Source organism: Podarcis muralis, chromosome 2, assembly GCF_964188315.1.
Source record: "Podarcis muralis chromosome 2, rPodMur119.hap1.1, whole genome shotgun sequence".
NCBI lineage: Eukaryota > Metazoa > Chordata > Lepidosauria > Squamata > Lacertidae > Podarcis > Podarcis muralis.
The window spans coordinates 119,105,709-119,130,888 of record NC_135656.1 but is presented as its reverse complement, the minus strand read 5'-3'; the positions used below and the strand labels follow the sequence as shown (position 1 = coordinate 119,130,888).

Below are 25,180 nucleotides of genomic sequence, written 5' to 3'. Positions count from 1 at the left end.
GTGTGTGTGTATGTATGGGCCGCTTCCATAGAATGATAAGAGTTGGAAGGGACCCCAAAGGTCCTCGAGTCCAACCCCTGCAATACAGGAATCTCAGCTAAAGCATCCCTGACAGGTGGCCATCCAACCTCTGCTTAAAAACCTCCAAGGAAGGGGAGACCATTCACTGTCAAACACAGATTCTTATAAGCAATCACATTGTGATGGAACTGGATCTGAGCCCGGTGGCACTAATAGTGAGGAAAGGATCTGTAACACCCAAGACCTTTGGGGAAAGCCTGCAGAGTTCAGGCAAGCAGAGAGGAAGGAAAAGCATAATTTCCTCTCTCACTGCATTTAACCCTCAGTGGACCAAAATCTGCCTGGGGAATCCCAAAACTGAATTTATCCGCTTTCCCCTGAGATCAGCGTTAAATAAGTTGGAGTTCTTGTTATTAAATATACCAAGAGAAAAGCACACCAAGAACTCAGGCCAATGTAAGTTTCAGTAGTGGGAGTCGTCCCTATTAGCAAATCAATAGTCAATTGTGACAAAAACTAATCCATTCAAAAGTAGGATTATAAACTCAAATAGAGATTACAAACTCAAACTCATAAGGACATGTAGAACACAAAAATTCGTTACAGAAATAGAGATAAGAGTTTATGAGTAGAGATAAGTACATGTTCATCCATAGTCAGATTCGACGTGGAGGTCTTAGTTTCAATCATTAAACAGAAGTCAGAAGTCAATTATGGATCGGAAACCAGGACAGGGCCCTGTTTCGATGTATTCACCTTCATCAGCTAGTACACGGCAGCTTCTTGGGTTCCTCCAGTGTCGTTTTCGCAATTGAAATCATTCCTCTGGGGAGAAAGACAATACAGGCACCTTCCATTTACCCTCTGGTGGGCGGTAGCAGCTGAATTGGGGGGGGGGGCAACTTGACCTTTTGTCACAGTTCAGTGGCCCACAACAAGAAATCTTGAGCATTGTCTCTTAATTCCCTGAGAAGTATTAGACAGGCTGACATACAGCTCTTCCCAGAGATTAAGCGCCTGTTGAGAACAGTGGGACTGACTCCTGAGAAAACCTGCACTGAAGCGAGTTGTAAATGGATTCTTAGGAACTGCACACTTGTTTTGGCTATTTCATCTTTTGTTCATTATTTTGTTCCCTAAAATTTACATGCAGCTTTACTATACATATATGTTTGGGATTTTTTAAATCCATGGTTCAGGAAAAATAAAACAATGACATTATCAGTAAAAAAAACCCCTAAAGTTTTATTGTTAAAAATAACGAAATAAACAATAAAACCTGGATTAAAACACAGTGAAAGTGACTGCCTCGTATCAATAGGCAGTAAGTTGGGTGCAAATAGTCTTCAATTTTTTAACCGCCCTGTTGGTACAACGCATTTCCAAAATTAATTTCCTAACGAGTCGCATGTGCACAGAGAAACAGATCCCCACAACGGACCAAGGTTTCCTGGCTTAGATCCAGGCTTTCCTGTGGATCTAACCCGGCCGGCAGCAAACCCGGCCTTAAGGATCTGCTTGACTTCTTCTCTGGTGGAGAATGGGCAACCTTTGGCACTAGAAGTGGCACAGCAGCAGGAAACAGACACATTGGGGTCTGGGCAGGCTCTCCTCCAGTGGCGAACAATGGCTTGGGCAAGCCTTATAGTCAATGACACACATAGGGGGGAGTAGGGCTGGGGGACACCAGTGGGCAGCTTCTGTGTTTCTGCTTCCTTGCAGCCATGGGATCTGCTGCTGTTCAGGCTCATGCCACTGTCTGTGTTGCCTGTTTCCCCCCTGAACTCCTCTCTTATCGGAGCCAAGAAAGATGCCATCTACAACTGAATCAGCAAAGTTCACGTCCGTATTCACCTTTCACTGGAACAGGATTCCCACACTTGGGTCTCTGGTTCTTTCTGGACAACAACTCCCATCACCCCCAGATAGCAGCAGTAAGGGATGATGGGAATTGCAGTCCAGAAACAGCTAGAGGCCCAAGTGCAGGAAAGCCTGGACTAGAGTACCTAGGGCAATTGTTTTCCAAACACAGGCATTCTTAACATTTCTGACTGATCTTCTGCGCAAATATATCGGAAAAAACTGCATTTAAAACAGAATTTTTTAGCATGATTAAAGACACTCCAACCGTTTCTAAGATACTTCCCTTGTACGTGTTCTTTACTGTTTAGGAAGCGAGCCCCTGTCACTGAAGTTCTTTCCATGTGCCAAACATTTTTAAGATTTCCTCCCTATATGACTTCTTTGGTGTCTAGTTAGGTGACTCCGGCGCCTGAAGCTATTTCCACACTCGGAGCATTTATATGGTTTGTCCCCTGTATGAGTTCTTTGATGCAACATAAGGGAGCTACTGCAAATGAAGCTTTTTCCACACTCTGAACATGTATACGGTTTCTCTCCCGTATGAGTTCGTTGATGCAGTGTAAGGGAGCTACCACGACTGAAGCTCTTCCCACACTCCAAACATTTATACGGTTTCTCTCCTGTGTGCACTCTTTGATGCAAGGTAAGGGTGCCATTCTGAATGAAGCTCTTTCCACACTCCAAACATGTATATCGTTTCTCCCCTATATGAATTTTTTGATGCAAGGAAAGGGAGTCGATGCGACTGAAGCTGTTGCCACATTCCCAACATTTATAAGGTTTGCTGCCTCGATGAGTTTCTTGATGTCTAGTAAGTGCAGTGCTGTGACTGAAGCTCTTTCCACACTCAGAACACGTATATGGTTTCTCCCCTGTATGAGATATTTGATGCAAGGTAAGGTCACTACTTTGAGTGAAGCTCTTTCCACACTCTGAGCATGTATACGGTTTCTCTCCTGTATGAAATCTTTGATGCAAAGTAAGGCCACTACTTTGAGTGAAGCTCTTTTCACACACTGAACATGTATAAGGTTTGTCTCCTGTATGAGTTCGTTGGTGCAATATAAGGGTACCACTCCGACTGAATCTCTTTCCACACTCTGAACATGTATACGGTTTCTCCCCTGTATGAGTTCGTTGATGTGAAGTAAGAGCTGAGCGATTACAAAATCTCTGTCCGCACAATGTACATTGATGCTTTTTCTCCTTTTTGTCAATTTGATTTTCACCACCCTGAGACATACAAGAGTCACCCTCCGGCTTCTGCTTTCGTCTCCCCTCTTGCCTGCTGCCTCCATCTTGAACCCTCAGCTTCCTTTGCTCTTTGGATCCTTTCGGTGACACTTCGGATTGTTCCCCTTCTGCCAGCATCCCTTCAACATCTCCTGATGGAATAAAAAGGCAAACTGATGAAATGCTAAAGGAGAGTCTTCACCCCAATCATTCAGTCAAGACACAGAGATCCAGGTCCCAGGGCCTTGTGGCAGTTCCCTCACTGTGAGAAGGGAAGTTACAGGGAACGAGGCGGAGGGCCTTCTTGGTAGTGGTGCCCACCTTGTGGAACGCCCTCCCGTTAGATGTCAAATAAACAACTATACAAGTTTTAGAAGACATCTGAAGGCAACCTTGTATAGCGAAGTTTTTAATATTTGATGTTTTATAATGCTTTTAAATAATGAAAGTATTTGTTACTATTATTATGTATTGAGTTTATATACCACCCTATAACCAGAGGTCTCAGCGTGGTTCTCAGAAAAGATCACAACATATATAATCAGAATAAAAACAACAACCCAATATCACCCTCTCCTCACAAGAAAAGAGCCATATTTGAAAAAGGGTATAGAATGTCAAACATATCAACCAAAATTCTGGTTAAAAAGGGAACTTTTTTGCCTGGCACCTAAAGGTGTATAATGAAGGTGCCAGGTGAACTTCCCTGGGGATAGCATTCCACAGACGGGGAGCCACTGCAGAGAAGGCATTGTACTCATGTTGCCACCCTCCGGACCACTTGAGATCAGAAGGGGATCTCAGGTTCCGGGTAGGTTCATACGTAAAGAAGCGGTCCTTCAAGTATTATGGTTCTGAGCCATTGAAGGCTTTATAGGTCAAAACCAGAACTTTGAATTGGGCCTGGAAACTAATTGGTAGTACAGTGGTGCCTCGCAAGACGAAATTAATTCGTTCCGCAAGTTTTTTCTTCTTGCGAGTTTTTCGTCTTGCGATGCACGGTTTCCCATAGGAATGCATTGAAAATCAATTAATGCGTTCCTAGGGAAACCGACTTCAGACCAGGTCCGGGGACAGTCTGTCCCCCGACCTCTTCTGAAGGCTGGGGGGGGGGGGGACAAGGGCTTTTCTTCCCACCCCCAGCATTTTAAAAAACCCCGGGACAGCGGAGGACTTCTCCGCTGTCCGGGGCGATTTAAAAGCCCCTGGGAAGGCAGGCAGGGGGGACAAAGACTTTCGCCCCCCGCCAGCCTTCAGAAGAGGTCCTGGACCTCTTCTGAAGGCTGGCGGGGGGCGAAAGTCTTTGTCCCCCCTGCCTGCCTTTAAAAGCCCTCCCGGGAGAGCAGAGAAACGCGCTGCGTTTCTCCGCTCTCCCGGGAAGGCAGGCAGGGGGGACAAAGACATTTGCCCCCCGCCCTCCTTCAGAAGAGGTCCAGGACCTCTTCTGAAGGCTGGGGGGGGGGCGAAAGTCTTTGCTCCCCCCCGCCTGCCTTCAAAAGCTGTCCGGCCAAGGCTTCGCGGACCTCTCCGCAAGCAGCGGCAGCGCTGCCGCTGCTTGCGGAGAGTTGCCGGCATGCCGAAGCCTGCGCGCGCTGAGATTTCGCGTTAGCCACCCTGAGCTAGGTCCTGGCCAAGGAGGGCGGGGTATAAATAAATTATTATTATTATTATTATTATTATTATTGCACAAGGTTTTGCCTTGAGCCCAAGCCTTATGGAGAGACGAAGGAAGGTGGCCTGCAGGGAGGAAAGGAGGAGAAAGACCTGCCCTTCCATTGGGAAAACATTTCCCACCCCTATTCAAAGGGGGAAAGAACTATAAATGCATTATTTTAGCAGAATAATGTACAGAAATGCATTAATAATGGGAACTGAAAATATTATGTGAAATACTAGAGAAAGGAGACGCAGAAAAAAACTTACATTGAAACGGTTTACCTAATAGGGTTTTTTAAAACTCCCTCTCCACACTCCCCCCAGCTGCACTCGCGTTATAATACATAATAATACGACGCACCTCCAGCGCCTCCGCGAGGAAGGACAGCCGCCGCCATGTTCGGCATCTCCCGCCCCCAAAAAGCGGGACAGGAAGCGGAAGCTGCTATTCTCCCGGCAGACTTTTTTTCTTCCGCTCTAGGAATCTCAGCTCTGTCGCCGCTGCTCTTAACCGTTTCGGAGCCGAGCGGTAGGAGCCTCTGGGCTTCTCCGGGCTGTTCTCGCCTCTAGAAAGACCCGCTGGATCAGCTGCACGGGAGCCCCAAAACGTTTTATAAACTATTTATTATATTACTATATTTATTATTAAAAATATATTTTTTATTTTCGAATTTCAAAATAACAACATTTTTACTTTTGGTATACAGAATACATATCCAATACAAATTTGCAATAGATGACTCCCCACCCCGGTTTCCACCCCCCCCCCCGTTATTCTCCTTGCATATAATTATATTTCTCCCAATTAATTTCAACTTCTCTCCCCCCCCCCCAATTCTATTCTTGGTTCATAAAGGTTACATCAAACCTGCTAATGTTTTGCCTCTTTTACAGTGTTATTTAAACGTGTCTATTGAGTTTTCCCATTCTTGATTGATTTTTTTCTCATCTTGGTGCCTGATCTTCAGGGTTAGTTTAGCCATTTCGACATAGTCACTCATCTTAGTTATCCATTCTTCTTTCGTTGGGACCTTTTCTTCTTTCCACATCTGGGATAGTAGCATCTGGCTGCTGTAGTCGCATAAATAAACAGTCTCTTTTGCTTCCTTGGCATATTTTCTCCTATTACACCTAATAAGAAAGGCCTCTGATTTTTTAACAAACGTAATTTTAAACATTTTTTTAAGTTCATTTTTTATAATTTCCCAGAATCCCTTTACCTTTTTACATGTCCACGACATATGAAAAAAGAAAAAAAAGGACTTTCCATATCCTTACATTTCCAGCATAAATTAGAGGTATCTTTATACATTGTAGCAAACTTACTGGAGTGAAATAGCATCGGTACATCATCTTCATAGAATTTTATTTTCATGAACTGCATGCTGTGAATTTTAAAATCATTTCCCATGATTCAAGTGGTATGTCTTTTGCCCAGTGAGATTGAATATTCCAGGCTGTGAGGTCTTTTCCTGCTTTGATAAATGACGCACCAGATCACTTAGAGATATGCTACTACATACTGACTTGCAACACACGTCCACACACCAGACCTTGACCACAGCTCCAGGAGGTTTTTTCAAATGCGGACATTGTTTCAAATGCGGACATTGCACTGCTTGTAGATATGCATCACAAGTGGAAGAATTTTCTAATAGTAGAGGCTTTTAGTTTACCATGTGTTGCCACATGTGCAAATGCAATTCCACGCACACACACCCCGCTCCAGGTTTCAGGCAAGGACGATTTCCCAGCCCCTCCTGGAGATCGAACCCGGAACCTTCTGCACCCAAGAGCCACTTGCGCCTTTTAAGAGACACCACACTCAGAATTGTGCAGCCACCACAGATCTCTGGGTGTTACCAGGATGAAACTGTCTCACCTGCTGCTGCTTCTCCTCTGCCTGGCTCAGGAGGAAATCTTTGGCCAGGGCCACCGCCTGGGAACTGGTCTCTGCTCCCTGCTCCTTCACCCAGTTCTCCATCTCCGGGGGGAGGACAGCCAGGAATTGCTCCAGGACTACCAGGTCCAGGATCTGAGCCTCGGTGTGTCGCTCTGGCTCCAGCCACTCCTTGTAAAGGCGGTGGAGTCGGCTGCAAAACTCTCGAGGTCCCTTGGCCTACTGGTAGCAGGAATGCCTGAATCTCTGGCACTAGCAACTGAGCTGAGGGCGTCCTCATCCAGGAGGGTCTTTATGGCTCTTCCCAGGATCTCCCAAGTGGGGCACTTTGGGGATTTGGGCAGCAGCCTCCAATAAGGCTGAAGGATTGTCTCCTGCAGCCTCTTTTCCTATTCTTTCCAGGTTCTGCTTCAAGGCAAAGGCTGGCCAAGGGAGCGTGGACCACAAAGGGGCTGAGCCAGAGGTGGGGGGACCTCAGGTCCTGCTCTAAGCTGCTGTGGGCTGGAGCAGGATCCGGCCCCAGCCTCCCTGCCTGCTTCCTTCAATGCATCCTGTGAGATAGTGGGTGGACATATCAGATGACACAGAGGTTTCTGCAAGTAGCTCAACGGGCCCGCTTTTATAGGCAGCCAGCTGTCAACATTGTAACAACAACAACAACATCATCCCAGGGTTTCCTGCCTAAATTATCTGATGTGGACCTGAGTGAAAACTACATGCACAATACCCCTGGTGGCCAGGGTGAGAACTTCAATACATAACACATCCAACCACTGCAGACTCTCTTGTGCAAAAGGACCATGCACAAGGCAGGAGGGGCGCTTGCCCTGGAGGACTAAGAGCTCCTCCAGCTTCCTGCCTCTCTAGGAATCCTGCACTTTATCTTTAACCCTTTGTAGACCAGGCAGCTGGGATGGAAAAAAAATATCTCCCTTCTAGGAACTCTGATCTCTGCTTTGACAATGTTGGGACTTTTTAGACAGTGGTGAGAGGCAGTGTGGTGTAGTGGTTAAAGTGCTGGACTATGGCCTTGGGAGACCAGGGATTGAATTCCCCACCGGGTGGCCTCTCAGACTAGCCTACCCCACAGGGTTGTTGGTAGGGATAAAAGGAACAGAGGAAGAACCATGTATTAAAGGGACCCCTGACCATTAGGTCCAATCACGGATGACTCTGGGGTTGTGGTGCTCATCTCGCTTTACTAGCTGAGGGAGCCGGCGTTTATCCACAGGCAGCTTCAGGGTCACGTGGCCAGCATGACTAAGCCACTTCTGGCAAACCAGAGCAGCACATGGAAACGCTGTTTACCTTCCCACTGGAGGGGTACCTATTTATCTACTTGCACTCTGGCCTGCTTTTGAACTGCTAGGTTGGCAGGAGCTGGGACTGAGCAACAGGAGCTCAACCCGCCGCAGAGATTCGAACCGCTGACCTTCTGATCAGCAAGTCCTAGGCTCTGTGGTTTAACCCACAGTGCCACCCGCATCCTAAAAAGTGCATTTAAAACAGAATTCAGTTTTTAGCATTGCCTCCTGGATGAGGTTGGATTTCCTTTTGGGGTCTGGGGTTCAGCAGCTCTCTGCCCAGGAATTCCCAGGAAGGGATTCTGCCTTGTCAAGGGAAGTGAAAGCATTTTAGTGAACGACAGACATATGGGGGGGGGGGGCCAGAGGACAGTTTCTAAGGAGGCAGTAGAGTTGAGATGTAAAATTTCCAAAAATTTTGAAGCCATGGGGGGGACGGGACGTTTCCCCCCGTTATTTTCTGGGGAAAAGGAAATTTTGAAAAAATTGGGGGGGGGGGGGGAGGGAATTCAGTGTGGAGTAGTTTTACAAATTGTGTGAAACGCAGTGTATCTAAAAGTATTAGGCTTGCAATAAAATAGGTAACCACCCCCCTTTCTCTCAAAAGCAACGAAAAAAGGAAGAAACCACCAACATAAATAATAATCAAAATTGCCCCTTAGCAACAACAGCAAATAAAGTTAAGGTCCACCTCAATATTTAAGCTCCATGGAAGATCTACCCTTTGAGTAGTGCTTTAAAAGCAACAACAGAAGACACAACATATACATGCAGTTTATTCTATCTCACTTTCTCAACTACTGCTATCATTTTCCATTTCTTCTTCCTCTTTGTCATTTTCCCCATGGAATTCTAAAAAACGGCTTTGGGGGAAATGGGGGGGCAGACTGTCTCCACCCCAATTTTTCCGGTTTTTTCCCTTCCCTTCTCTACTTGAGGACAGCTGGGGCAAAGCGTAAGGCAATTTTTTTGCATGCCAGGCCCAGAGGGAAGCAACATCCAGTTACTGAATAGTATGTTGCACTAAGGCTCAAACTCTGTTTGAAAGGAAAAGGAGTGTGTGTGTGTGTGTTTCAATGGAATTTGTTATTATATATTATAAATTGCATGGTGGTAAGAGAGCTTCTAAACAGTTTACAAAAATATACAACAGAACATTAAAATGATTGATAAAACACAGTTAAAAGCAGGTATTTAAGGGTATTCAAAAGATGATTAAAGTCAGCAGTGGTTAAAAGGAAGTAAATCGCACGCAGCTTCTGCGTGTTCAGATGCGCTGGCCCTAACGAAAATGTTTTGAGCAGTTGCCGGAAGGAGTCCAGTGAGAGCACCTGCCTGGTGTCTCTCGGCAGGGAGCTGCAAAGTGGGGGTTCTGGAAGACCTGTGGGGGTGGAAAAAGGGGGGAGGGCACGTTTTTTCCTCTTTTCCCCAAAAATCATTTTTTCCCAGGAAAAATTGAAAATGAAAATGTGTGGAATATTCAAACTATATCAAACAATTTTTTTCATTTTTTTTCCAGGAAAAAAGGGCTTCAGAAAAAAAACCTGTCCCCCCCCCCCCCATTTTTCTAGTTTTTTCCCAGGCCTTCCCATCTCTAGGCATGAGCAACAGGCATCCATTGGAGAAGATGGGTTACGTTTGCTGGACTATTACCTGCACTATCAGGTATTTCTGAAACCAGTAGGAGAACACTCCAATCTCCCAGGACATTCTATACAAGATCTGAAAGTCGCTGTCTTATTACAAAAGAATTTCAGAAATAGACTGCAAAGAGAAGTTGCTGAATTGCAACTTACTACCAAACTTAAAACCATGGAGAGACCTGGTCTGAACAAAGACATTGGATTCTTATCTCATTGTACATGATAGAGCTATTTTAGCCATCTCACCCCTTGTTTTTTCCTGTAAGACCAATTGCAGGTTTACCACACCTATCAGCCTGTCACCCATCTCCCCCCACCATTCTGAGTAATACCCCTCCCCACCCTCTCACTATATATAAGGGTCTGGTGACTTCTGTTTCAGTGTATCGGAAGAAGTGTACAAATAATAAACTTAGCTGGTCTCTAATTTGCTACTGGAAGGAATCTTATCTTATCTAATCTATTTATTTATTTTGTTTCGACTATGGCAGACCAAGACGGCTACCTACCTGTAACTCGGTATTTCATCAGCCGAGTTCCGTTCTGAAACATTGCCTTTCACTAGACTATGCAACAAGGAAACTGTCTCGCTAACACACATGTATTTTGAAATGTTTGACTGCTCTTCCGTGCAAAACTGATGTATCTAAAAATTGTATTTAAAACATAATTGGGTTTTTTAATGTGTGCTGGATGAGGTTGCATCTTCTTACTTTCCCAGATTTTCAGATAAACAAATACCTGCACATAGCTGCATAGTGGATTTCACATTTCCAGATTGTGTGTGTGTAGGGGGGGTGTGTTACAGGAAATTCTAGGGGAGGGGAGAGCTGGGGGGAGAACACACAGCACAAATACATCCCATCAGGAACCGGCCACTGCCTGGATATTTCGGAGACATAAAACTGAAATCCCTCCTAGGCAGATGAAGGTGAAGAAGCACACATCCTGAAACAGTGACCTATTAGCACTCTAGACACAGGCTGGAAAATCAATGCATCTTCTATACTGTTCTAATTTCTCTCTCGACCAAATGCGTCATGGACTTTGAAGACACTCGAACTCAGAACGCAAGGGAGAAGTGTGCTAAGAGGACGGCATGCATGGCAAACCCTAACCATGATCAACTCCCACCTGGGAAGCTGTGTCCCCACTGTGGAAGGACGTGTGGGTCCAGAATTGGCCTCCACAGTCACTTACGGATTCATTGGGGTTTTTTAATAAAATTTTATTCATTTTTCTTTTTCATTCATTACATACATCTCAAAGTCTTAACCTTTACTATGTATTCCTTCCTCCCTCCCCTCCTGGGCTTCCCCAACTTCCGCTTCCGGTTTGTTACTCTTTTCACCCACCTTCCTACCTCCTAACAGAAAAAGTTATTAATAACATAACATCAAACCTAAATACATAAAAGTAAACACACCATATTTCTCTATCTTCTACACATTTTCTAATACTAATAGTGTGAATGTTTATTTAAATCCTGCCATCAACTCTATCTTTGTTTCTATAAATGGTTCCCATTGTTTTTCAAAGTCTCTGTTGTCCTTTTCTCTTAGTCTGTCTGTCATTTTTGCCAGTTCTACATCATCATCATCATTTTTAATTTGTATACTGCCTTTCTATCTTACAATACTCAAGGCGGTTTACACGCTGAAGAAACAAAAAATGTACATCTTGTAACAATCTAATGCAATACAAAAATGTGATAATAAAACGTAACTTTAAAATAGGCAACCTCCATCCAAAAAGTAACATTCAACAATTAGAATGATATAAAATAATAGTATCAACATATAAAAGTTAAACAGAAATCCACTCAACAGTTACAATAATATCTAAACTGTAATCAATAAGACAATGGCAAGCCACGGTACATAAAACAATACGCTACACATTGAGAAGCAGAGAGTGGGGCAAGGCAGGTGGAAGGAGGCCTTGCCTGATGGAGTCTCTCCCCTCATAGTTCATCAACTTCTCCTGCCATGGTTCTCCAGTCTTCCAATTTTGTGCAATCAACATTCTTGCTGCTGTAGTGGCATACATAAATAAAGTCCTCTTTTCTTTCGGTATGTCTTGGCCTAAAATACCTAGCAAGAAGGCTTCTGGTTTTTTTTAGAAAAGTTATTTTCAACATTTTCTTCAATTCATTATATATCATTTCCCAATAGGCTTTTACCTTTTTACAATCCCACCACATATGATAAAACGTACCTTCTATTTCACATCTCCAACACTCTCTTTTCATTTTTATACATTTTTGCCAGTTTAACCGGTGATAGATACAATCTATACATCATTTTCATATACGTCTCTCTCAATAGTATACAATCTGTAAATTTCAAATTTACTTTCCACAATTTTATCCAATCTTCAAATTGTATGTTATGGCCCATTATTTAATCATTACCAATTTTACTTCTTCGTCTTTGTTTTCCCACTCCAAAAGAATGTTATATGCCTTTTAAAAATAATTTTGTACTTTCTTCTATCACTTCCTCTTTGGAATTTGGAAACCGACTATGAGAAGCCTTTCTTATTGTCCTCTTTAAAGATATCCTTTAATTGTCTATGATGCAGCCATCTTTGAAGATGTTCTTTTATTTCGTCATATTCTTTCCATTGCCTCTATTCCGGCCACTGCCTGGATATTTCAGAGACATAAAACTGAAATCCCTGCTAGGCAGATGAAGGTGAAGAAACACACATCCTGGAACAGTGACCTATTAACACTCTAGACACAGGCTGGAAAATACTATATTGAAATATTCTATACTGTTCTAATGTTTCTCTCAACCAAAGGTGTCATGGACTTTGAAGACACTCGAACTCAGGACGCAAGGGAGAAGCGTGCTAAGAGGAAGGCATGCATGGCAAACCCCAACCATGATCAACTCCCACCTGGGAAGCTATGTTCCCACTGTGGAAGGATGTGTGGGTCCAGAATTGGCCTCCACAGTCACTTACGGACTCATTGTTAAAACCGTGTTTATGGAAGACGATCTTACTCGGCTACGAACGATCACCAAAGAAGAAGAATTTCTCTCTTGACTGCGTATTGAGGCTTATTATCCAGTATATGTTTTTCAACAGCATTTGTTCATTAGAGCTGTGATGTGAGGAGCTATACTCTCATTGCAAAGATACGTCATTTGCATACATCAACAGAATACCAGTGAATGCATTTGTGTCTATGAAAAATATCAGATCAATTCACACCAGATTAACAAATACTGGGGATGGGAGAAATATTAAAGCAACGCTATATACAGGTGATGAATACATGGGAAATAACACATGAGAAAGAAAATAGAACATAGCTATGTAAATCCAACTCTGATCCAACTCTTGCCACATTCCCAGCATTTACAAGGTTTGCTGCCTCGATGAGTTTGTTGATGTCTAGTAAGCCCATTGCTGCAAGCGAAGCTCATTCCACACTCCAAACACGTATGCGGTTTCTCCCCTGTATGAGTTCTTTGATGCAACTTAAGGGTCCTACTCTGACTGAAGCTCTTTCCACACTCTGAACATGTATACGGTTTCTCCCCTGTATGAGTTCGTTGATGCGAGGTAAAGGCACCATTGTGACGGAAGCTTTTTCCACACTCTGAACATGTATACGGTTTCTCCCCTGTATGAGATCTTTTATGCAATTTAAGGGTACTACGTACACTGAAGCTTTTTCCACACTCTGAACATTTATAGGGTTTCTCCCCTGTATGAGATCTTTGATGCAAGATAAGGGCAGTACTCTGACTGAAGCCCTTCCCACACTCCAAACATTTATAAGGTTTCTCCCCTGTATGAGTTCGTTGATGGGACTTAAGGGAGCTACTCTGACTGAAGCACTTTCCACACTCCGAACATGTATACGGTTTTTCCCCTGTATGAGATCTTTGATGCGTGGTAAGGTTACTATTTTGACTGAAGCTCCTTCCACACTCCGAACATATATACGGTTTCTCCCCTGTATGAGATCTTTGATGCGAGGTAAGGGCACTACTGTTACTGAAGCTCTTTCCACACTCCAAACATTTATAAGGTTTCTCCTCTCTGGGAATTTGATTTTCACCACCCTGAGACATACCAGAGTCAGCCTCCAGCTTCTGCTTTCGTCTCCCCTCTCGCCTTCTGCCTCCATCTTGAACCCTCAGCTTCCTTTGCTCCCCCTCCTCTTTGGATCCTTTCGGTGACACTTCTGATTGTTCCCCTTCTGCCAGCATCCCTTCAACATCTCCTGATGGAATAAAAAGGCAAACTGATGAAATGCTAAAGGAGCGTCTTCACCCCAATCATTCAGTCAGGACACCGAGATCCAGGTCCCAGGGCCTTGTGGCAGTTCCCTCACTGTGAGAAGGGAAGTTACAGGGAACAAGGCAGAGGGCCTTCTTGGCAGTGGTGCCCACCCTGTGGAACGCCCTCCGGTCAGTTGTCAAAAAAATAACTATGCAAATTTTAGAAGACAACTGGAGGCAGCACTGTGTAGGGAAGTTTTTAATGTTTTATGTTTTATTGTGCTTTTATATTTGTTGGAAGCCAGCTAGAGTGGCTGGGGCAACCCAGTCCAATCCGTGGGGTACAAATAATGAAAGTATTAATGTTAGTATTATTATTTATTGAGTTTATATACCACCCTATACCCGGAGGTCTCAGCGTGGTTCACAAAAAGGTCACATCATATATAATCAGAATAAAAATACCAACCCAATAACCCCCCCCCAAAAAGAGCCACGTTTGAAAAAGACTACAGGATGTCAAAGATATCTAGCAAAAGCCTGGTTAAAATGGAACATGTTTGCATGGCACCTAAAGGTGTAAACCCCTTCATGGATCACTGCCTTGTCGTGGCGAAGGGGCTTGAATAACTCAGAGAAGCTATGACCTATGCCTTGCAGGGCCACCTAAGACAGGCAGGTCAGCCGAGAGTTTAGACTAAATGTGATCCACCTGGAGAAGAAACTGGCAACCCACTCCAGTATTTTGCCATGAAAGCTCCATGGACATAAAAAAGGAGAAGCTTTGAGAGGAAAGTGAGTTTCCAAGGCATGCTCTGATTCATGGGGTCACGGAGAGTCGGACACGACTAAGACGACTAAACAACAACAAAGGTTTATAAGAAAGGCGCCAGGCGAACTTCCCTGGGTAGAGCATTCCACAGACAGGGAGCCCCTGCAGAGAAGGCCCTGTTCTCGTGTTGCCACCCTCTGGACCACTTGAGGAGGAGGCCCACGAAGGAGGGCCTCATAAGGGGATCTCAGGGTCCAGGTAGGTTCATATGGAAAGAAGCAGTCCTTGAAGTATTCCTGGTCCTGAGCCATTTAAGGCTTTACAAGTCAAAACCAGCAATTTGAATTGGACCCAGAAACTAATTGGTAGCCAGTGCAGTCAGACCAGGATGGGTGTAATATGCTCAAACAGCCGGTGAGCAAGCTGGCCGCTGAATTCTGCACTAGCTGAAGTTTCCAAACTGTCTTCAGAGGCAGCCCTAGGTATAACGCATATCTATATCTAACCTTGAAGTTCCCGGAGCATAGACAACGGTAGATAGGCTATCCCTGTCCAGAAAGGGGTGTAGCTGGGCCACCAGCCTACACTGACGTGATGGAAGGCACTCTTGGCCACTTGAGCCTCGGGCGACAGCAAAGGATCCAGGATTACCCCCAAGCGACGAACCTGCTCCTCCAGAGGAAGTGTAACCCCATCAAGAGCAGGTGACCTCCTAGCCATCTGCTCTAGGAACCACCCACTAACTGAGCCTTATCTGGAGTGAGCTTCAATTTGTTGGCTCTCATCCAGTCCATTACCCAGGCAAGACACTGGTCCAGCACTTCCACTGCCTCATCTACAGATAGAAAGGAGAAATAGAGCTGAATGTCATCAGCATACTGCTGGCAACGTACTCCAAACCTCTGGATAACCCCTCCCAGCGATTTCATGTAGATGTTAAACAACAAGGGGGATTGGATTGGGCCCTGCGGAACCCCACATTGAAGCTTCCATGGGGCTGAAATGAATTCCCCAAGTAACACCCTCTGGGAACGACCATCCAAGTAGGACTGGAATCACCACAAAGCAGTGCCACCCACCCCCAGTTCAGAGAGTCGCTCCAGAAGGATACCATGGTGGATGGTATTGAAAGCCGCTGAGAGGTGGAGAACAATCAACAGGGACACATTTCCCTTGTCTCTCTCTCGACAGAGGTCATCATACAGGGCCACCAAAGCAGTTTCCGTGCCAAAACCAGGCCTAAACCCTGATTGAAATGGATCCATGAAATCAGTTTCTTCCAAAAGCACCTGGATCTGGTCTGCGACCACTCACTCCAGAACCTTGACCAGGAAAGGGCAAGTGGTCAGTAGTTAGTTAGGTTTTCCGAATCCAGGGGAGGTTTCCTAAGGAGTGGTTTTACCACTGCCTCCTTCAAACATGCAGGGACCACCCCCTCTTGTAAAGAGGCACTGATCATCTCCCTGGCCCAGCCTGCTGTTCCTTCCCTCCTGGATTTTATCAGCCAAGAGCGGCAAGGGTCTAGAGTGCACACGGTCACCCTGACTGAGCCAAGTACCTTGTCCTTATCCTTGAGCCTGACCAACTGAAAAAACTCATCCAACACAACAGGACTAGACTGTGCTCTGGACACCCCATGAGACTCATCTGCTGTCTTGGTGGATGGAAGCAATTTTATCTTCTTCTTTTTCCTCGATAAAGTTTATTATAGAAAGTTTATATACAATCAATATAACATTCATAAAATAAAAGAGTCCAACATAAAGATATATAAAATAAAAATCCCAACACTGGGACTTCCCTCCGCCTCAGCTCGACATCTTTCAATATTCTATACTCTTATTTACATTGTGTTTTTGATAGTATTCAACATTCACCTATTATTAATTTGTGATAATCTGATTCAACTTTACATCCTTAGTCCATACATATCAACAGGTTTTCTTTAGAACAGTGTTTTTTCATTTGGTCCTCAAAGCATTGCCATTCCTTCCTTAAATTCTGGTTTGACTGCTGTCTTATGGCTGCTGTTAGTTTGGCCAATTCTATAAAGTCACATAATTTACTTATCCAGTCTTCTTTTGTGGGAATAATGCCCCCTTTCCAATTTTTAGCAAGTAATAATCTGGCTGCAGCTGTGGCATATAAGAATAACCTTTTGATATCCTGTGGGGGTGTCCTTTCCTATAATGCCCATTAGGTATGCCTCTGGCTTTTTTTCTATAGGAGCTTTCAGCATCTTTCTTAGCTCTTCATGGATACACCCCCAAAATTTATTAATTTTCTCACAGCTCCACCATACATGTATCATTGTTTCCTCTGCATTACTGCATTTCCAACATCAGTTGGATTTGAGTTTACATATCTTGGCTAGTTTGGAAGGCGTCACATACCACCTGTATAACATTTTCATTCAGTTTGCCTTGATAGTATAACAGGCAGTAAATCTGATATCTAACCTCCAGAGTCTCTCCCACTGTTCCATCTGTATTGTGGGGCCCATGTCCTGGGCCCATTTAACCATTACATCCTTTACTTCCTCATCTTTCAGATACCATTCCAATAACAGTTTTAGATAAAAAAAAATTCTCATTTCGTAATAATGCTTTTTGTGGTTTGGATTCATCTTTCCCAAAGCCAATTTTGTTTATCTGAATTAAAAACGTTGTTCCATATGAAAGCCAATCGGTGAGGTAGTGCCTTATCTCTCTGAATGTTTTGAATCTCAGATGTCCTTGTCTTCTTTTAATAGTTGACTATAGGTTGCCCAATTTCCCTCCATATTTATTTTTTTGACTGCAGAAGTCTCTACTGGGGACAGCCACCATGGCGTTTGGGGTTCTAATTATGGTTGGTATTTTGTCCACACTTTATAAAGAGCATTTCTGACTATATGATTAGTGAACCCTCTGTGGACTTTGACCTTACTGTAGCCAAGGCATGCATGCCATCCGTACCTGTTGTTGCAACTCTCCAAATCAAGTACAGTGGTGCCTCGCAAGACGAAATTAATCCGTTCTGCGAGGCTCTTTGTATAGCGGTTTTTCGTCTTGCGAAGCAAGCCCATTGACAGCTTAGCGGATTAGCGCTATAGCGGCTTTTAGCGGATCATCTGATAAGCGGCTTAGCGGCTTAGGAAAAGGGGGGGAAAGGGGAAAAAACCCACAGGAACGCGCAAGACATTTCGTCTTGCGAAGCAAGCCCATAGGGAAATTCGATTTGCGAAGCGCCTCCAAAACGGAAAACCCTTTCGTCTAGCGGGTTTTCCGTCTTGCGAGGCGTTCGTCTTGCGGGGCACCACTGTATATGTTTTCTCTAATAAGATCCAATCCTTTATCCAACATAGGCACGAGGCTTTGAAATATGTTCTTACATCGGGGAGTGCGAAACCCGCCCCTTTCTTTTTTTGTCAGTCAGTAATTTGTATTTTATGTGGGGTTTCTTACCCTGCCATATGAACCTGGTCAGATCTCTCCTGCAATTGTCAAAGCATTGTGGCAAGCAATTTTAACAAGAACATGCTTTGCAAAGCAGTCAAAGCGAGCTACCATTGGTTCTACCACCTCCTTTGGGCCAGCCTGTAAAAGGCCCCGTACAACCCGGAAAAGTTCTGCCAGACGACATAATGAGGAGGCAATGGAGGCAAAAAACTATGCTTTCTTTGCTGCCTTCACTGCCACTAGGTAGGCATGATAATGAGCCCTTACCAGTGTTTGGTTGCATTCATTCGGATCTTGACCCCAAGCCCTATGGGGAGCCCAAGGAAGGTCCCCCACCTGCCCAGGTTGGCCTGCTGGGAGGAGAAAGATCTTTTCCATTAGGAAAAGATGTCCTACCCCCATAAAAAGGAGGGAAGACCTATAAATGAAAAATTTTAGCGGAATTAGATACAGAATGCATTAATTATGGGAAATGTAGAATAATAATAATAATAATAATAATAATAATAATAATAATAATAATAATTTATACCCCACCCATCAGGCTACTGAATTTCCCCAGCCACTCTGGGAGCCTCCCAATCGAGTGTTAAAAACAATACAGCATTTAAATATTTAAAACTTTCCTAAACAGAGCTGGCTTCAGATGTCTTTTAAAAATAGGATAGCTGCTTATTTCCTTGACATCTGATGGGAGGGTGTTTCACAGGGAGGGCACCCCTAATAAGAAAGCCCTCTGCCTGGTTCCCTGCAACCTCACTTCTCGCAACGAGGGAACCTCCAGAAGGTGCTGGATCTCAGTGTCCAGGCTTAACGATGGGGGTGGAGATGCTCCTTCAGGTCTACTGAGCTGAGGTCGTTGAGGGCTTTAAAGGTCAGCATCAACACTTTGAGTTGTGCTTGGAAACGTACTGGGAGCCAATGCAGATCTATATGGTCCTGTGACTGGCCATTCCTAGCCACAAGTCTAGCTGCCACATTCTGGATCAGTTGCAGTTTTCGGGTCACCTTCAAAGGTAGCCCCACGTAGAGAGCATTGCAGTAATCCAAGCGGGAGATAACTAGAGCATGCACCACTCTGGTGAGACAGTCCGTGGGCAGGTAGGGTCTCAGCCTGCGTCCCAGATGGAGCTGGTAAACAGCTGCCCTGGACACGGATTTGACCTGCGCCTCCATGGACAGCTGTGAGTCCAAAATGACTCCCAGGCTGCGCACCTGGTCCTTCAGGGGCACAGTTACCCCATTCAGGACCAGGGAGTCCCCCACGCCAACCTGCCCCCCCAAAACAGTACTTGTGTCTTGTCAGGATTCAACCTCAATCTGTTAGCTGCCATCCATCCTCCAACAGCCTCCAGACACTCACACAGGACCTTCATCGCCTTCACTGGTTCCCATTTGAAAGAGAGGCAGAGCTGGGTCTCATCCGCATATTGATGGACACCCAGTCCAACCCCCCTGATGATCTCTCCCAGCGGCTGCATGCAGATGTTAAAAAGCGGGGGTATTATGGGAAACATATGGGAAATACCATTTGCAAAAGCGTGTGCATTAGGCGAGATCTGCACCAAAATGCTGAGCAACTTTCAAGAGCTCTATTTAAAAATAATAAGATGTGAAAATCTGGACAAATGGATGACTAGAAAAAGGAGACAGAGGAAAAGAACTTACATTGAAAGGGTTTGCCTAATGGAGGTTCTTTTTCATCCCTCCCCACACTCCCTCCAGCTGCACCCCCCCCCCCGTCTCTCCCCCTTTATATAATACATACGACCCACCTCCAGCGCCTCCGCGAGGAAGGACAGCCGCCGCCATGACAGGTATCTCTCCCCCCCCCCCCCCGAAGCGGGACAGGAAGCGGAAGCTGCAATTCTCCCGACAGCCTTTTCCCCTCCGCTCTAGGAATCTCAGCTCTCTGTCGCCGCTGCTCTTAACCGTTTCAGAGCCGCGCGGCAGGAGCCTCTGGGCTTCTCCGAGCAAAGAGCGAGGAGAGGCGCTGGTCTCGCCTCCGGAAAGCCCCGCTGGATCAGCTGCACGGGAGCCCTAAAACGTTTTCTAAACTATTTATTATAATAATTATTTTCAATTTTCAAAATAACGTTTTTTTTCCTTTTGGTACACAGATATCCAATCCGAATTTGCAATAACTGACTCCCCCCCCCCCGTTTCCATTCCCCCCTTTGATTCTCCTTGCATATAATTACTATATATTTCCTCAATTAATTTCAACTTCATTCCCCTCTCCTAATTCTATTTTTAGTTCATAAATGTTGCATCAAACCTGCCAATGTTTTGACGTTTTTGCAGTGTTCTCTAAAATAGTCTATAAGGCTTTCCCATTCTAGATTGAATTTTTTCTCATCTTGGTGCCTGATCTTCACGGAAAGTTTAGCCATTTCGGCAGAGTCCATCATCTTTCCATTCTTCTTTCATTGGGACCTTGTCTTCTTTCCACATTTTCCTATGTGGTGGACGTGTAAAAAAGTAAAGGGCTTCTGGGAAATTTTTAAAAATTCTTAAAATTACGTTTGTTAAGAAAACCCAGAGGCTTTTTTACTAGTGTAATAGGAGAAAAAATGCCAAGGAAGCAAAAAGACTGTTTATTTATGTGATTACAGCGGCCAGAGGCTACTATCCCAGACGTGGTGGAAAGAAGTAAAGATCCCAAAGAAAGAAGAATGGATAACTTAAGATGATTGACTATGCCGAAATGGCTAAACTTACCGATCAAATGAGAAAAAATTCAATCAAGAATGGGGAAACTTTATAGACTATTTTAGAGAACATGAGTTTGTTGATCTCAATGGTCACCTAGTCCAACCCCATATGTGTATATATGATAAATATGTGGGGCTGGTAGTTTCCTCCTCTCCGCTGAGATGTAGAGAGGCAATACTGAGCCACCCACTTGGAAGGCTTAAAAAAGAGGATTGTATAAATTCAGGACTAGGCTGTCAGTGGCTACAAACCCTGATGTCTATGTTGTATTTAGTTATTTATTTTTACAGTGGTACCTCAGGTTACAGATGCTCCTGGTTACAGACTCCGCTAACCCATAAATAGTACCTCAGGTTAAGAACTTTGCTTCAGGATGAGAACAGAAATCGTGTGGTGGCAGCGGGAGGCCCCATTTGCTAAAGTGGTACCTCAGGTTAAGAACAGTTTCAGGTTAAGAATGGACCTCCAGAACGAATTAAGTTCTTAACCTGAGGTACCACTGTATTATCTACAGATAACGTCTGGCCGAGGGTACCGGCAATCACATTGTGATGGAACTGTACCTGAGCCAGGTGGCACTAATAGTGAGGAAAGGATCTGTAACACCCAAGACCTTTGGGGAAAGCCTGCAGAGTTCAGGCAAGCAGAGAGGAAGGAAAAACATAATTTCCTCTCTCACTGCATTTAATCCGCAGAGGACCAAAATCTCTTCTGCCTGGGGAATCCCAAAACTGAATTTATATGCTTTTACCTGAGATTAAGCAGCTGTTGGGAACAGTGGGATTGACTCTTGAGAAAACCTGCATGGGGGGAGGGGGGTTGTAAATGGCTTCTTAGGAATTGCATCCTTTTTTTTTTTTTTTTTGGCTATTTCATCTTTTGTAGGCTTTACATGCAGCTGTACATATATGTTTGGGATTTTTAAAATCCACAGTTCAGGAAAAATAAAACAATGGCATTATCAGTAAATAAAAATAAAAACGACTATTTTCTTATTAAAAATAATTAAAATAAATGGTAAACATGGATTAAAACACAGTGAAAGTGACTGCGTCGTATCAATAGGCAGCGAGTTCGAAAGCTGGATACAGATATTTTTTCACTGCCCTGTTGGGCAAATCCGGTACATCGCATTTCCAAAATTAATTTCCTAACGAGTCGCATGTGCACAGAGAAACAGATCCCCACAACGAACCAAGGTTTCCTGGCTTAGATCCAGGCTTTCCTGTAGACTTCAGCAGCAAACCCGGCCTTAAGGATCTGCTTGACTTCTTCTCTGGTGGAGAATGGGCAACCTTTGGCACAAGAAGTGGCAGAGCAGGAAACAGACACATTGGGGTCTGGGCAGGCTGTCCTCCAGTGGCGAACAATGGCTTGGGCAAGCCTTATAGTGAATGACACACATAGGGGGGAGTAGGGCTGGGGGACAACAGTGGGCAGCTTCTGACAAGGCAACACAGAGAGTGGCATGAGCCTGAACAGCAGCAGATCCCGTGGCTGAAAGGAAGCAGAAACACACAAGCTCAGCAAGGCAGGGGGAGAGACGTCATCAGAGAAAGATTTCCCCCCCTGAACTCCTCTCTTATCGGAGCCAAGAAAGATTCCATCTACAATTGAATCAGCGCAGTTCACATCCGTATCCTCACCTTTCACTAGAGGAGGATTCCCACACTTGGGTCTCCAGATCTTTCGGGACTACAACTCCCATCACCCCCAGCTAGCAGTATTAAGGGATGATGGGAATCAGAGTCCAAAAACAGCTAGAGACCCAAATTTGGGAAAGCCTGCACTAGAGTACCTAGGGCAACTGTTTTCCTAACACAGGCATTTTTTACATTTTGGTGCAAATATATCTTGATAACGGCATTATAAAAGAATTCAATCTTTAGCATTGTCTCCTGGATGAGGTTGGATTTCCTTTTGGGGTCTGGGGTTCAGCAGCTCTCTGCCTGGAATTCCCAGGAAGGGCTTGCACCTTGTCATGGGAAATGCAAGCATTTTAGTGAACGACACACATATGGGGGGGACCAGAGGACAGTTTCTAACAGACATCCCTTGAAGAAGATGGGTTAAGTTTGCTGGACTATGACCTGCAGTATCAGGTATTTGATCAGCAGAGTTCAGGTCCAAAATATCACCTTTCACTAGACTATGCAACAGGGAAACTGTCCCGCTAACACACATTAATTTTTAAATCTTTGATTGCTCTTCTGTGCAAATCTGATGTATCTAAAAATTGTAATTAAAACATAATTTGGTTTTTTTTTTAGTGTTGTGTTCTGGATGAGGTTGCATCTTCTTCCGTTGCCAGATTACCAGATAAACAAATACCTGCACATAGCTGCATAGCGGATTTCACATTTTCAGAATGCGGGAGGAATACTAGTTAAGCGGAGAGCTGGGGGGAGAACACAGCATACATGTTTTTCAACAACATTTATGCAGAAGAGGCTAAAAGCAGTTAAAATAAAATCAAGACCACACTACAACTAAACATTGTCACAAATATCAAAATGTTGCATCCATTTATCAAATCATCATCATTTAATATTTATATCCCACCTATCTGGCTGGGTTTCCCCAGCCACCCTGGGCAGCTTACAGCACATTAAAAAATGTTAAAATATTAGACATTTAAAACTCTCTGTACAGAGTTTCTTTCAGATGTCTTCTACAAGTCAGATAGTGGTTTATTTCCTCGACGTCTGATGGGAGGGCGTTCCACAGGGCGGGTTCCACTACCAAGAAGGCCCTCTGCCTGGTTCCCTGTAACCTCACTTCTCGCAGTGAGGGAACCACTAGAAGGCCCTCGTCGCTGGACCTCAGTGTCTGGGCTGGACGATGGGGGTGGAGGCGCTCCTTCAGGTAGAATACTTCTGGCCACGCCAACAAGGGTTGGTGAGAGACTTGTGATGAATACATGCAAAATGCATGGGAAATAAAACAGAATACAGCTATGTAAATCTAACTCTGATCAGGAGAATAATCTGTAACACGGCCACTAAAAGGAATCAAAATTCTAATGGAAGCAAATTCTAATGCTGAACATGATCATTGGCTTAAAGATCTTCCGACACTCCAACCTTTCTAAGATGTTTCCCTTGTACGAGTTCTTTACTGTTTAGGAAGGGAGTTCTTTCCATATGCCAAACATTTTAAAGATTTTCTCCCTATATGACTTATTTGGTGTCTAGTAAGGTGGCTACTCTGACTGAAGCTCCTTCCACACTCTAAACATGTATACGGTTTCTCTCCTGTATGAGTTCTTTGATGCGACTTAAGGGAGCTACGGCAACTAAAGCTCCTTCCACACTCCGAACATGTATACGGTTTCTCTCCTGTATGAGTTCGTTGATGCAACGTGAGGTGGCTACCACGACTGAAGCTCTTGCCACACTCCAAACATTTAAAAGGTTTCTCTCCTGTGTGCAATCTTTGATGCAAGGTAAGGCTGCAACTGTGCCTGAAAATCTTTCCACACTCTTCACCATCAATTTGTATTCTACTTCTGTTAACAGATCTTTGTATGTCGCCCAATTTCCTTTCATGTTTACCTTTTTTACAGATACGGCTTCGAAACTGTCGACACATTTGCAAAGCTAAGCAGGGTCCAGTATGGTTTCAAATTGGATGGGGGACCATGTGTTGAGATTCCTGCATTGCAGGGGGTGGACTAGATGACCCTTGGGTCCCTTTCAACTCTACAATTCTAAATTTTCTCACCAGGTTCTCGTCCTCTGCCTGGCTCAGGAGGAAACCTTTGGCCAGGGCCGCCGCCTGGGAACTGGTCTCTGCTCCACATTCCCTCACCCAGCTCTCTGTCTCCGCAGGGAGGACAGCCAGGAACTGCTCCAGGATCACTAAATCCAGGATCTGAGCCTTGGTGTGTCTCCCCAGCTTCAGCCACTGACGGCAGAGATGGTGGAGTCGGCTGCAAACCTCCTGAGGTCCCTCAGCTTGGAGTCCCTTGGCCTCCTGGAAGTGGATCTGACTGAGCTGTAGGATCGCTTCCTTCTTCTGTCAGATTCCTTCCTGAAGCAAAGACTGTTGGAATGAGGGGGATCCCTTGCCCTGCAAAGCCACAAAGATGTATTGTGACAATCCTGTTATTAACACTCTAGAGAAAGGATTAATTGATTGATCCATTTGCAAATGCAATTCCACTCCTCCTCCTCAAACTAAAAAAAAAATTGTATAAATGGTTTCTAGAAAAGAAGAACATTTCTAAGTGATACATGCCATTGGATCCCTTAACGTGTTTTATGGTAACGTACCATTGCATACCATTCTTGAGAGTCCCATAGACTGCAAGAAGATCAAACACATCCATTCTGAAGGAAATCAGCCCTGAGTGTTCACTGGAAGGACAGAACCGGAAGCTGAGGCTCCAAT

General features: G+C 44.5%; 1 protein-coding gene across 1 annotated transcript in view; it reads right to left on the bottom strand.

The window, feature by feature from the left end:
• The window catches only part of LOC114592485 (uncharacterized), a 32,600-nt gene extending 12,694 nt beyond the window's left edge, over positions 1-19,906 (bottom strand). The window contains 5 exon segments of the mRNA XM_077923444.1: positions 87-92; positions 2,373-3,038; positions 11,834-11,851; positions 12,970-13,863; positions 19,849-19,906. Coding sequence (XP_077779570.1) covers positions 87-92; positions 2,373-3,038; positions 11,834-11,851; positions 12,970-13,863; positions 19,849-19,885 — 1,621 coding nt within the window. The 5' untranslated portion in view covers positions 19,886-19,906.
• Between the last annotated feature and the right edge of the window lie 5,274 nt (positions 19,907-25,180).